The sequence below is a fragment of the Rattus norvegicus genome, chromosome 6 (genome assembly GCF_036323735.1).
Source record: "Rattus norvegicus strain BN/NHsdMcwi chromosome 6, GRCr8, whole genome shotgun sequence".
NCBI lineage: Eukaryota > Metazoa > Chordata > Mammalia > Rodentia > Muridae > Rattus > Rattus norvegicus.
Genome location: NC_086024.1, coordinates 133,348,868 through 133,360,321, shown reverse-complemented (window position 1 = coordinate 133,360,321; position 11,454 = coordinate 133,348,868). Strand labels below are relative to the sequence as shown.

At 53.4% G+C, this 11,454-nt stretch overlaps 1 protein-coding gene across 9 annotated transcripts in view; it reads right to left on the bottom strand.

Annotated features, from left to right (window-relative positions):
- Nucleotides 1-1,591: 1,591 nt before the first annotated feature.
- Evl (Enah/Vasp-like) overlaps nucleotides 1,592-11,454 on the bottom strand; it is a 120,184-nt gene continuing 110,321 nt past the window's right edge. For 3 of the 9 annotated variants that reach the window (XM_063262536.1, XM_063262533.1, XM_063262538.1), the window contains exons 8-13: nucleotides 9,625-9,685; nucleotides 8,108-8,171; nucleotides 6,551-6,617; nucleotides 3,852-3,918; nucleotides 3,521-3,578; nucleotides 1,592-2,070 (exon numbers count right to left, since the gene is read on the bottom strand). In XM_063262536.1, coding sequence (XP_063118606.1) covers nucleotides 2,033-2,070; nucleotides 3,521-3,578; nucleotides 3,852-3,918; nucleotides 6,551-6,617; nucleotides 8,108-8,171; nucleotides 9,625-9,685 — 355 coding nt within the window. In that variant the 3' untranslated portion in view covers nucleotides 1,592-2,032. Of the gene's footprint in view, nucleotides 3,579-3,851; nucleotides 3,919-6,400; nucleotides 6,464-6,550; nucleotides 6,618-8,107; nucleotides 8,172-9,624; nucleotides 9,686-11,454 lie in introns of all 9 variants that reach the window. The other 6 variants (XM_063262532.1, XM_063262534.1, XM_063262535.1 and 3 more) reach the window with 4 other exon arrangements.

Here is an 11,454-nt window from a genome sequence, read left to right as displayed (position 1 = left end):
GCTCTAGAAGGCCTGAGGCATCCTCTAGGTGTGGGCTGCAGAAGGTCCCTCCCTCCAAGCCATGGAACAGTTCCACTTTAGGTCCTCTGATCTGTGAAACCCAGAGCTTGGCTAGGGTCAGGTTGGCAGCACAGATCTATATCCCTGGACAGGATGAATTAGGTTGCAAGCAGTGTGTATATCCCTAGAAAGGGTCAGTTCAGTCTGGCAGCATTGAGCTCATTTATCTGGTCAGGGTCAGGTCACACAGACGGCTATAGGGTTCATCTCTCCTCATCCAAGTCAGATGGTTGGCTGGGCAGTGTCTGTGTGAGTTGGGGGAAGGCGAGGCACTAATGCTGTTGTGATGGCATAGTTGTGATTAAAGAGGCAGCCTTGGTGAGTGACCTGGTCCTAAGGGGCTGGACCATGGTGGGTTCTGATATCCAGAGCAGGTAGCAGCAGTGTGTGACACAAGTGTGGGCCCAGCCTTACAGCTCCCGCTATAGCCTGAGCTCGAGGGGGTGGACTTGACCAAGGACACCATCACAAAGGAGGCCAGGGAGGTGTGCTACAGCCATTGCCTCATGCCTGGGAGTGGCCTCCCTCTGTGGTTCCAGGCAGGGACAGGTGTCCACGAATAGTGATTGTTGAGGTGACCTAGAAGGCCTGGTCTAAGAACTTTTGAGATAGGAGGACTTTGAGCCAGGGCAGGGGGCCCCGCCCTGTGCACACTAGGGCCTGAGGGGAATCCCAGTGGGGCCACCCCACTCCCCTGGATGTGCCTCACCTCACCCAGGCTGACCAGCCCACTTCCTGTGGACAGTGCTATAGGCGGTGTTGAGACCTCCCTTAAGTCAGAGGCTGCCCTGGGGCGAAGCCGTAGCTCCACAGGTGCTGTAAATGGCAGAGCTGAGACATTTCGACCGGTGCTGTGAGGGCTGCTGCAGCGCTCCTCTCAAGGGTGTGGCGTGTGTGGCCTTGGCCGCCCCCCCTAAGCTGCTCAGTGTTTTCTCTCATGCCGCTGGGCTGCAGGATGATTGGTGCCCAGTGAGATGAAATGTGCTGAGGCCCTCACCCCATCCTCTCCTCTCCAGCCCCAGCACCGAGCAGGCATTTGGCTCTATGGTTGTGGTGGCCATGGGAGGTTACAAGGTCCCCATGGCTGGTCTCCTGGCCATACTGACACCAAGAGCCAGAGGCTCCCTGTAGCCACAGTGGAGATGGTGTGCAGGGGCCCTCCCTAGATGGCCATGGATTGTTTCTGGCAATGTCACAGGAATCAGGAGTCTGTCACCTCACTGAGCCCCAGGCCCACCTTTGGCACCCGGCACATTGAATATGGAGCCCTTGTACATCCAGGGAGTGTGCTGCGCTCAGCCTACGCACCCGAAAGCCTGGGCTGTGTGCAGGACCTGAGGCTCAGCTCCACCAGCAGGAGGTGCCTGGTACCCTGTCCACTCCTGAGGCTCTTCTGATGGACCCAGCTGCTCTCTGGGGTCCCCTCTTTATCCTGTTGTTCTTGCATGCTTGGGCCTGTGCATTCCCTGTTAGGGGCTTTCCACTAGGGCAGCCAAGAGCCGGCGCGTGAGAGAGAGAGCCGGAGCCCGAGTGTGGACAGTGAACAGTTTATTCTGTGGACATAACACGCACTGCGTGGACAAACTGGGACACTGTGGCTGCTGGAGCTGTGCTGCATCCTGACAGCTCTGTGGCACGGAAAGGTCACGCTGCACCCAGCTGCTCCCTGCCAGCTGAGGTGCCAACAGTGTCACCTAGGAGAAAACTTGGAAGCCATCTAATAAAGCAGGTGATTTGGGGGTGTTCTCTATAAACCAAAGGAATGTACACTTAAATAAGCAAATATAAAATACAAAAAAGAATAGACCCGGTGTTCTGTGTCAGATACACTAAAAAATCCAGGAGTTGAAGTTTGTTTCCTCATTTTAATATTGTATCACAGGTTGAGACTTAAGTATATCCCAGCTTCCGCAGGCTCGATGTTCGCTGGGGCTAGCACAGCTCCTCAAGATCCTCCAGGGCTGGCGCCATCTTATGTGGTGCTGATCCCACTTAGTTCCTGCCTGATGGCTGAGGGCAGGACAGGAGAGCGGTCTCAGTGGGGGCAGGGAAGGACCCTGCTCAGGCTGCCACAGGCACACATGGGCTAGAGGCCCACTAGCATGGCAGTTTTGATACAGACCTTTGGGGAGGCAACCCAGCCCTCATGGGCTTAGCCAAAGATTACACCTCACCTCAGAGCTGTGTTGGGGGCTTGTGGAAGGGACGCAGAGTTTTCCTAGAGTCTGACAGGTGGGCACCCACATCTGCTCAGAGGTGTACGTGATACAGCAGGAGTCTGGCTGCAGACTATGCTAGTGCCATGGCCTGGCCTCTCTCCTCCGGGACAGGTTCTGCTCTGGATGCTTGAGCATCTGTTAAGCCTTCCCAAATGCCTCTCTCCCTTCTTCTGAACCACCCCCATCTGTGCTCACCATCTTTAGCTCCACACACTCCACCTTTCCTCTACAGACCTCTCATACCCTCACAGTGGACAGACATGGCTGGAGCCAACAGTCAGAGAAGGGCCACCAATAAATAATGAGATCTTGCAGGCCAGGACCTTCCCAATGCTTCCTGCAGGCCTCATGGCCTGGGCCTAACATGGCAATAGCAGGACTGGAGCAGTGACAGGACAACAGTGACGTCTGTGCTCTTGCCTCCCTGAAGAGGGACAGTACTGGTCACCTTACCACTCTGTCTCTTCCCAAGCAGCTCTCTTGAAGATAGCCTGGCTATGCTGTTTCCTATCCTGATATTTCCCCAAGTGACAAAAAGAGACACCGCACTGTGCCCCATGGCTGGCCGTGAGACAGCTGTTCTTCAGCTGTGACATTTCCTTCCCTACAGTCTTGGACGCTCTCCCAGACCTGTGCCCTGTGGGACTGAACAGATAGGAACTGTACTCTGTGGCCAAGGTTGTAGCTGTTACAGTGACCAGCCTCCAGACTGTCCCAGAACCTCCGTGTACATCTTCCCGATGGGAGCCTCCCTGCCATGAGCTGCCCTGGCTTCACAGGCCTCTCCAGCTCAGTCGCTGCTGTCGGCCTGGGAGGCAGTGAGAGGTGAGGCAGCGATGGGGGCACAGGCACAGGCGCAGGCTGTGCTGCTCTGTTCCAGCCTAGGTCAGCCCTCAAAGGGTCAGATGTGATACTAGGTCACAGCCTCGGTTTTAAGAGCCAGGGCTCTTCTGGGAAGGAGGGAGCACCAGTCTGCTCCCTACATAGGGTCATGCAGGCTGTGGGGGAGCTCAGCGCCCTCTAGAGGCAGCAGCGGCAGGAAGAGGATTAGACAGACAACAGATGTGAACAGGAAAGGACAGGAACTAGGGTGTTTCTGCGCCCACCCTCTCCTGCACGAGTGATGTCTGAGAGGATGCCGAGGCAGACACAGAAGCCGCCCCGGGGAGATGTGGTCTTGGCATGCTACACTGGGTGAGGGATGCGGGACAGTGATCTCCCCCAGCTTAGGCCCCACTCACCATCTATGATCTCCTCCTTCACCTTGTGGAGCTCTCGGACCACCTCCTCCAGAATCTCCTGCTGGGCAGAGCCTCACAGTGAGGGGACAGACACTAGCTCCAGGGGGACGTGCTGCAGGGTCTTTCCCTCAGCATGACCCTGCGCAAACCCTGCCCTCACCACCCCTCAGGTCATGATGGCTGCCCACTGGGAGGGGCCCCAGAAGCAGGCTGCAGGTTACCCAGACACTCCCTTTTCCTCCTCTGGCTAGGTCCCTGCCTTTGTGGCAGTCAAGTATGGGACCCCCTGGCTAGAGCTAGCCCCAGCCTGCTGACTGCTTCTGGCTCTCACCTGTTTCATCCGGTCCAAATCTAAGGCATCCAGGCCCACGTCATTCACACTCCCAGCAGGCTTCACCCTGGAAGAATAACGGGCAGGTGTGGGAAGGTGGGGGCCAGGGTGCATAGGCACCCATGCTGGGGCAGCCTGGGTGTCAGAGTTCCCTGCTTTGGGCTCAAGTGCCACCAGCTCCCCAGTCCTGCTGTATTTTACCTAGGGCTTCTGGGAAGGATGTGGAAGTCCTGCCCTCAAAGGAATCTCCACGATGCCTTAACTGTGCTTCCCCAGGACTGGGGCCACACAGGGGCAGCTTCGGCACGAAGGGCCTTAGGCAGAGTAAGTGCCTGAGGTGTCTGTGTCCCTGCCTCCCTAGCTGAACTCTGGTTGGTGAAACCCACCACACTCATGACATTGTAGTCAGCTCCATGCTGGGTACCACTTCGAGCTAGCGCCCCCTGGGTGGGAAGTGGCTCCCTACTTCTGTCCTTTCTGAAGCACCCAAAGATGTGGCTTTGCTCCTTCTTGATTGCCTATACTCTGAACACATCTGGACTGACATCACTGATGTGAGTGTCAAGGCTTCGTGCACACGCACTGTCCCAGACAAGTACTAGCCACAGTGTGAATCCAGCTCGAGCCTTCAGGACATGGTAGGGGGCGGTGCTGGAGGCAGATGCAGTCTGGACCCAGTTCTCTGCCCATGTGGAGAGAAGAACTATGGAAGCCTGTGGCTCCAGGAAAAGGAGCGTGGCTGGACGCCGGTAAGGGAGACTGGGATGTGATGGAATTCAAATGTCTGTTTATGGGGACAGCTTGGTGTGTAAGGGGTCATGTTAGGAGAGTGAGGGCCACTGATCTCCAAAGTTTGGGAGAAGAGGCTGAAACATGAAGTGAGCTACAAAGACGTCAGCCACGGTGCTGAACAGGTCTACCAGGAATTCTGGGTCAGGGTAGAGAAACACACCCAAGCTTCAGGTCCTTCCTGTGGGCTGCAGGCACCGTTTCATCAGTGACTGCTGGGAACCTGAGTCATCCACCTTACTTCTCTAAGCCTCAGTTCTCCCACAACCACACAACAACCATCGCGGACAGAAGCATGTGTGCTGTGAGCAGCTGGTTACTGCCCATCTTCACTAAAACTGGAGGCCAGTGCTGGGACTAGATGCCCAGGGCGGGATGTTACCCAAGGAGGTCTCTCCTTCTGAGGGGGAGGGGAGGGGCTATAGAGGGGGAGGCTGTAAGAGTAGGACTGGGAAGAGAGGAGGGAGGGGGGCTGTGATCGGATATAAAGTGATTTTTAAAAAATTAGAAAGAAAGAAAGAAAGAAAGAAAGAAAGAAAGAAAGAAAGAAAGAAGGAAGGAAGGAAGGAAGGAAAGAAAGAAAGAAAGGAAGAAAGGAAGAAAGAAAGGAAGAAAGAAAGGAAGAAAGAAAGAACCACAACAAAAATATTAGAGACCAGATTTGGCCTGAAGCTGCAAAGAGATGTCATTCTCAAAGAGAGGCCTCAGCCCAGGAAGGACGCCTGACCACTGAGGCTGTGGAAATACACTCTGAGACCCAGCGCAGGAGGGGCTGGCTCTCCTGGAAGACTATAGGCCTACTCCAGTCTCGCCTGCCAGCCTTCCCCTTCTTCCTTTAGGCTGAGCCCTGTGTTCTATAGGGAGTGTGTGTGGAGGGTCAGCTTGCACTGCGTGCTCATGACCAGTCTTCCTGCCTCCAGCCACACTGTTCTTCGCTTGGTGCTTGTGCTCAAGGCAGCACCATCCTCCTTCTCTTCAGGTTGATGGCTGCCCTCCTAAATCTCTGTGGCACATTCTCTTGCTCAGAGGTGTGGCCAAGCCCTCTCTAAAGCCCGCACCCCAGACCCCGGTGCTCAGTGTGCTTTAGCGTGCTTAGCAATTGCAGCCGTCCCTGGCTACCCAAGGGCACGCCTGTCAGGGCTGGGCCAGGGCTCTTGCTCACCACTTCACTTTATGCTGCGAGCCTGGCTTCTGAGGTCACCTGCTCTGTGACCAGAGCTCTTGCCCCCATTTGGGGTGGCCAGTAGAGAGATTTCCTGGTATGGGCTTAGGGGCCTTCAAATGCAGGCATATTTAGTTTCAGTTATCATCTTTGTCTTTTGGGTCAGCTGAGTTCTCAATGGTCTGTCCTGCTGTCCTACTAGCACTGGTTTGAGATACAGGGATGGGGAGAAGTTGGCTTTCTGGCTGGGTGTGCTGCACACAGAGAAGGGGACCCAAGGATGATCTGAAGGTGTAGGGTGCTGTACTGAGGGGAGCAGCCGTCCCACTGTTGCCCCGGTTTTGCTTCTCTCCCTCTGACAGTCATGGCTCTGAAGCGCCTTGGCCTTCTTGTCTCAGGAGAGGAGGGAGCTGGCCTACACCCCTGTGAAGGCCTCTAGCTTTGCCTCTCCCGGGGTCTGGAAGAGCAGACCACCCTTCCCAGAGCAAGTTGTTAATACTAAGACACAAGACAGGGTTGGGGGGGTGTTAGTCATGGGCAAGGGGACAGAGGAGGCCCCAGAGCCTGGGCAACACATGGGCAGGAGGGTTGTCGGTACCTAGAGTGAGGCTGCGACTGAAGGGGGCTCTTAGCTTCGGGGCTCTTTGCCACAGACGGGGTTCTACGGCAATGGAATGAAACAGACATGTGAACCAGTACCAGAGCCTGCCCACAGACTCGTCTCTCGGCCCTTCCCAGAACAGCTCACCTGGACAGCAACGAGGACACAGGTTTCTCCACCGAGTTGCTCCGTTCCCAGGGCTTTCGGCCAGCCTCTGCCAATTCATTTCATGAAGGGTCAGAGCTGAGAGGACAGTGTCACCCCACTCCTAGTCCTCTCTGCAGGAGCCTACTCAGACTTTGGGAGCAGAACCACTGTGGAAGCTGCTCAGAGCAGAGCTGCAACCTGGCCCCAAGTCTCAGTCCCCCTTTTAGCAGGAACTCTGGGTAGCCTGCTGCCACCGTTTCCCACTCTTCCCTTGACAATGAGTCCTCTCCAAGAGATGCTAAGGAAGCGGAGGCCCAGTGAGCACGCAGGCCTGAGCCAACACTCTCCTGGTTTTGCCCTAGTACCTGCTCCTGTTGCCAGGCTCCCTGGCTCCCACTGAACCTCTGTCCACCAGTCCTTTCTCACTGAGTCTCACTCACTCCCAGAGCCTGAAGTAGCCCGCCCTTTCTAAGTCTAGGGCTACAGGCTGAGAGCACCTCATCTGGATGCTTGGGACCAGAGCTCATATGAAATCCATGGAGACGGTTTAGAATTTGGAGCAGTTTGCATTTTGGACTGCGAATGCCCAACCCTTTGTTGTACTAGATTACAACTCACGCTTCAGTTCACGGGAAATAGAGTACATTGAGCAGAACACAGTGGCCACGGGTCAAGCAAAGGGGCATGGAGGCTGCCCTGCCCTAAGCTGAGCCTTGTCTGCAGAGCAACCGCAGGTCTGAGGCAGGTCACCTCAGGTCACCTCAGGTGCACGGGTCTATAGAAACAAGATCTGGGCCACAGCCACACTCCAGGTGTGTGGCCTCAAGCAGAATACTTGACCATGGGCAGTCAAAAACTGCTAAGCGTGGGAAACCCTTCCACTGCCAAGCAGGGAGTCCCTTAACCCACACAGTAGGGAAATGAGGGCAGTGACCCTGAGTGACAATCTGTAACACAGGGAGCAACACTCCAAGATTCCTAGAAGGCTGACAAGAGCATCTGTCTATCTGGTGGGCGACCCTGCTTAGCCCCAGGCTTGGCACGAAGCTACACTGGGTGTGCTGTTACTTGCAGCCAGCCTTCTGGGTCTTCTTCCCAGAGCTGTGTCTTATAACACTGTCCGAGTCACTGTCCTAATGCACAGCTGACTGCAGCGACTGGGGCAGGGCCAGGGGTTCTGTTTCTGGTAGAGAAAGGTCAATTGGTGATCCAACTGTAGCATCATCAGTCTGGTTGGCATTACACAGGAAAAAAAATGACATTAAATAGCTTCTTGGCCGGGGGTGTGGCTAAGTGGTAGCTTGCTAGACTAACATGTATGGAAGCTCCACTAAGTCTCCGGCCCCTACATGATGTCTCCACTGTGAATGGAATTGTTAGGGCTTTTCCCTTAGCTGGACCAGGGTCAAGGGCCCCTTGTCACACCTGCTCAGCTGTCTCTTGGGCTCCTTGGGGGAAGTGTGGAAGCTCTGATGCTCTTGTCCATAGAGTGAAGTGGCCAGATCAGCTGACTGCTTGCTCTAAACCTCAAGACTTGTAGGGCAGGTGCCCTCTTACCTGAGGAATTAGGTGGCTGGCTGGTGGCTCGGCTCCCTGGGGATGGGGAGGTGCTAGGATCTTCCTAGAGTGGAGAGAAGGTCCTGTCATTAGTCTGCTAGCAACAAGGCAGCGCAACCCTGCATGAGCTTGGTCTCCACAGCTCTCAAGGCACATGACTAGTGTATGTCTACCACTAAAATCTTCACATCATAATAGGGGGTCGCCAGGCTGCGGACAGTGGGAAGAAGGGGCCCCAGGAAGGCAGCTTCTCTGTACCCCAGCACCCTGCCCAGGCCTGATTCATAAAGAAGATCTGCCTTTTTTTTTTTTTTTTTAAAAAAAGGTGGAAAATGAGGCCTGAAGAGGGTTTCCACAGGGCCTCAGCAGCGACATCCACTCATTAAGGTTCTGTGGCCTGAGGTGTTCTGAAGCTGGGCTAGAGAGTACTTGCTGGCACCTAAGAAAAGCCAGTGCTTAGACTCTGTGGAATCTGAGGCCCGACATACCCACGTAAGTATCTGATGGGACTGGACAGCATGTGTGGCTTACGTTCAAGGATGCAAGACACAGGCCAGCTGGGTGAGGAGCCCTTGACAGGTCTGCAAGGCAACCCTGTCTGCATGAAGGGCATTGTCAGAAGCAGAGAGCTATGGAGATGGGGTGATTTTCCTAACCTGGGGTCTGAGAGGCTATTTTTGGAGAGTAGGGATCATGCAGAAGCACAGGCTAAGACAGGCTATTTGGTGAGCACAGAGCACTGCACATGTCCAGGCCCAGTGAAGCGGCATGAGTGCAGAATGAGAACAGACTGTAGGGAGGACTGAGCTTGGGGCACCCGACCCTCCTCATTGGTAAGCGTGTGAAGAAGACCAAGCAGACAGCATGCACTAGGCCCAGGCGGCCACAATTCTCTAGTTCTGCTAGTGAGGTGCAGCCTTCTAGTACAAGCCTACCTGAGGTTTTTACTCAGTAAATTCCCCCCTCTCATTTACATAAACAAGACTGGTCATCATAAACAGAAGTTGAGGCTGAGGGCTCTGTGCTGACAGACCAATCTCCATATACTTGCCAGGGACAGAAGCCCGGGGTTCCAGAATCCTGCCATGGCTGAGAACCACAGCTCCCACCGGGCTTGACGGATACTCAAGTGGAGTGTTAGAATGATAAGAAATTTGACGTAAAACCACTTTGACTTCTACCAGACTTCTGCAGATGCACCCGAATCCCTTTGATGTGGCCCTGGCATGCTGGAGTACAATGGTCCCGAGTTCCCTGGGATTCTCTAAGCACTCCTGGTGGCTGTGACTTTCCTGTCTACTTCTGCTTTCCCTGCTGAGTGATGACTCCAAGGGTGTGGTCAAAAGAACGCTCAGGACAGATGCAAGCAAGCCTGCACCATGAGGGGATGGATCCCCGTCCCTCCCTCAGAGCTATGTCCAAACCAGGTACCCAGCTTCCAGTGACCTCCCTGGGAGATTTGCTTACACTGGAGGCAGGTCTGAGGGTGTGGGCTGGCTGGGTAAAGTGGTGCCTACCGTTTGGTTCTCATCTTCCTTTCTGTCAGCGGGCTTGTCTGTCTGGGAGGCTGCCTTTCTCCTAGATGTTGGGGAGAAAAAATACAAAAGGTTTCACAGCGAACTAGAACTCTGGGCTGCCTCCACTTACACCTGGCTCCCTGACAGATTGTGCAGCTTAGGAAGTCAGTTTATGTGAACTGGCCACTCGGTTAGGCACACTCTTCTTTGCATGAGCCAAGGCTACTGGGGAAGACTTTCTGTACTCACCCATGACCTAGACTCAAAACTGGCCTGGGCAGGAAGTTTTGAGTTGGGGTGTTTTTGTTCTCTGAGCTGGTGGGGCCATGGCTTCTGAGCAGCATGGAAGTGTTTAGGTCCCCAGGGACAGGGTCACTCAAGGCCTACAGACAGACAGACAGACTGGGGTCCTGGATCACAGCGTGTGTCCAGAGTCAGAGCTGTGGGAAGCTTCTGCTGCAGCTGCTGGCTAAGGAACCTCATGTCACAGCGGGGAGGATTTTCTCTCGTTTCTTCTGTATGGACCTCAGTTAAGCCTGTCACTCCCTTTTCAGTCTAGAACAACACTAAGGCGCTAAAAGCACTGAGAGCAGCAGGGCTATTCTATACTCAACTCATGCATTTTCCTCATATGCTCGACAACTTTACAGGACTCTAACTTTTCTAGTGCTTCCTGGTCTCAAGGCTTCCTCTCAGGTGTAGACACAGGCCTCTCACACTTTCCCACAAATGTGTTCCAGTGGATTTTCCATTCTGAGGCTTCTCATAGCCTGAGGTGAGCGACCTGCCAGGAGTGCTGTGAGCCTGGTGCATGCTGAGGAGTTCTCTGGCTGCCATGGGCAGGCCTCACACTGGCTGACTCAGGACAGGAGGTCGAGGGACTGTGGGCGTCATGAAAGGGAACAGCAGCTCGAGAACTCATGGACTGTGGCCCGCTGGTTAGCATACCACCATGACCGTGCCCGCACCTTGGCGAGGCTGTGACGGAGCATCGCTCCTCGTGTTGCCGTCAGTCAACACCTCCCTCAGAATCCATGAGTTGTGAAAGTTCTACGGGGGCGCCCAGTCCCTCACTGGGCAGTGTCTCTGGCACTCACAATAGTGATTGATCTCTTTCAAGCATTGCTGCTGGAGCAGATTAATGATTCAACCTCCATCCACCCTTAGAAAAAATGTAGATATAGATTGTTAGTGGCCTTGGGAACAATGTGAAGTTCAGAAAGGAGCACTATTAATAGTTGAATTAGGGGATTTTTTGAGGTCGAGGAATAAGAAACAACAGCAGTCTGATGGGTACTGGCTGCCGTGCCTCTTCTTTCCTAAAGCGGGGCTGGCGAGCACGGTCTGACTGATTTCTAGTACCCATTTCTGCCCTGAGCTTCCTGGTATGACTTAAGAAAAAAACCGTTCATAAGCAGATGCACCCTGAGGATTTAAAGTAAAAATGACTGTTTTTTATATAAAAGTTCAGACTTAAGATTCTCTTAAGATTTTGTATGATTACTTTTTAAGATAAATAATAATTCTTTCTTTGTAATTGTAAATTGCAGCCTGACAGAGAAACTGGCTCAGTAAATTATTTTGCTTGCTTATATTTTATTAACCTATAAAAATTGCTTAGTTATGAATTTATGTGGGTTCTGGAGAATAATTTGTTGTTTTTTTAACCTGTTTAACATGTACTAAGTAATGTTTATTCATATGAGGGTATTAGGGTATATGTTTTTCTACGTATATTCTCATTGTAATTCATCACTTGATGAAAAATAGGATGTAATCACATTGTGATTTTGTACCCCTTGAAAGATTTTGTTGGAGTATAAGTTGTGA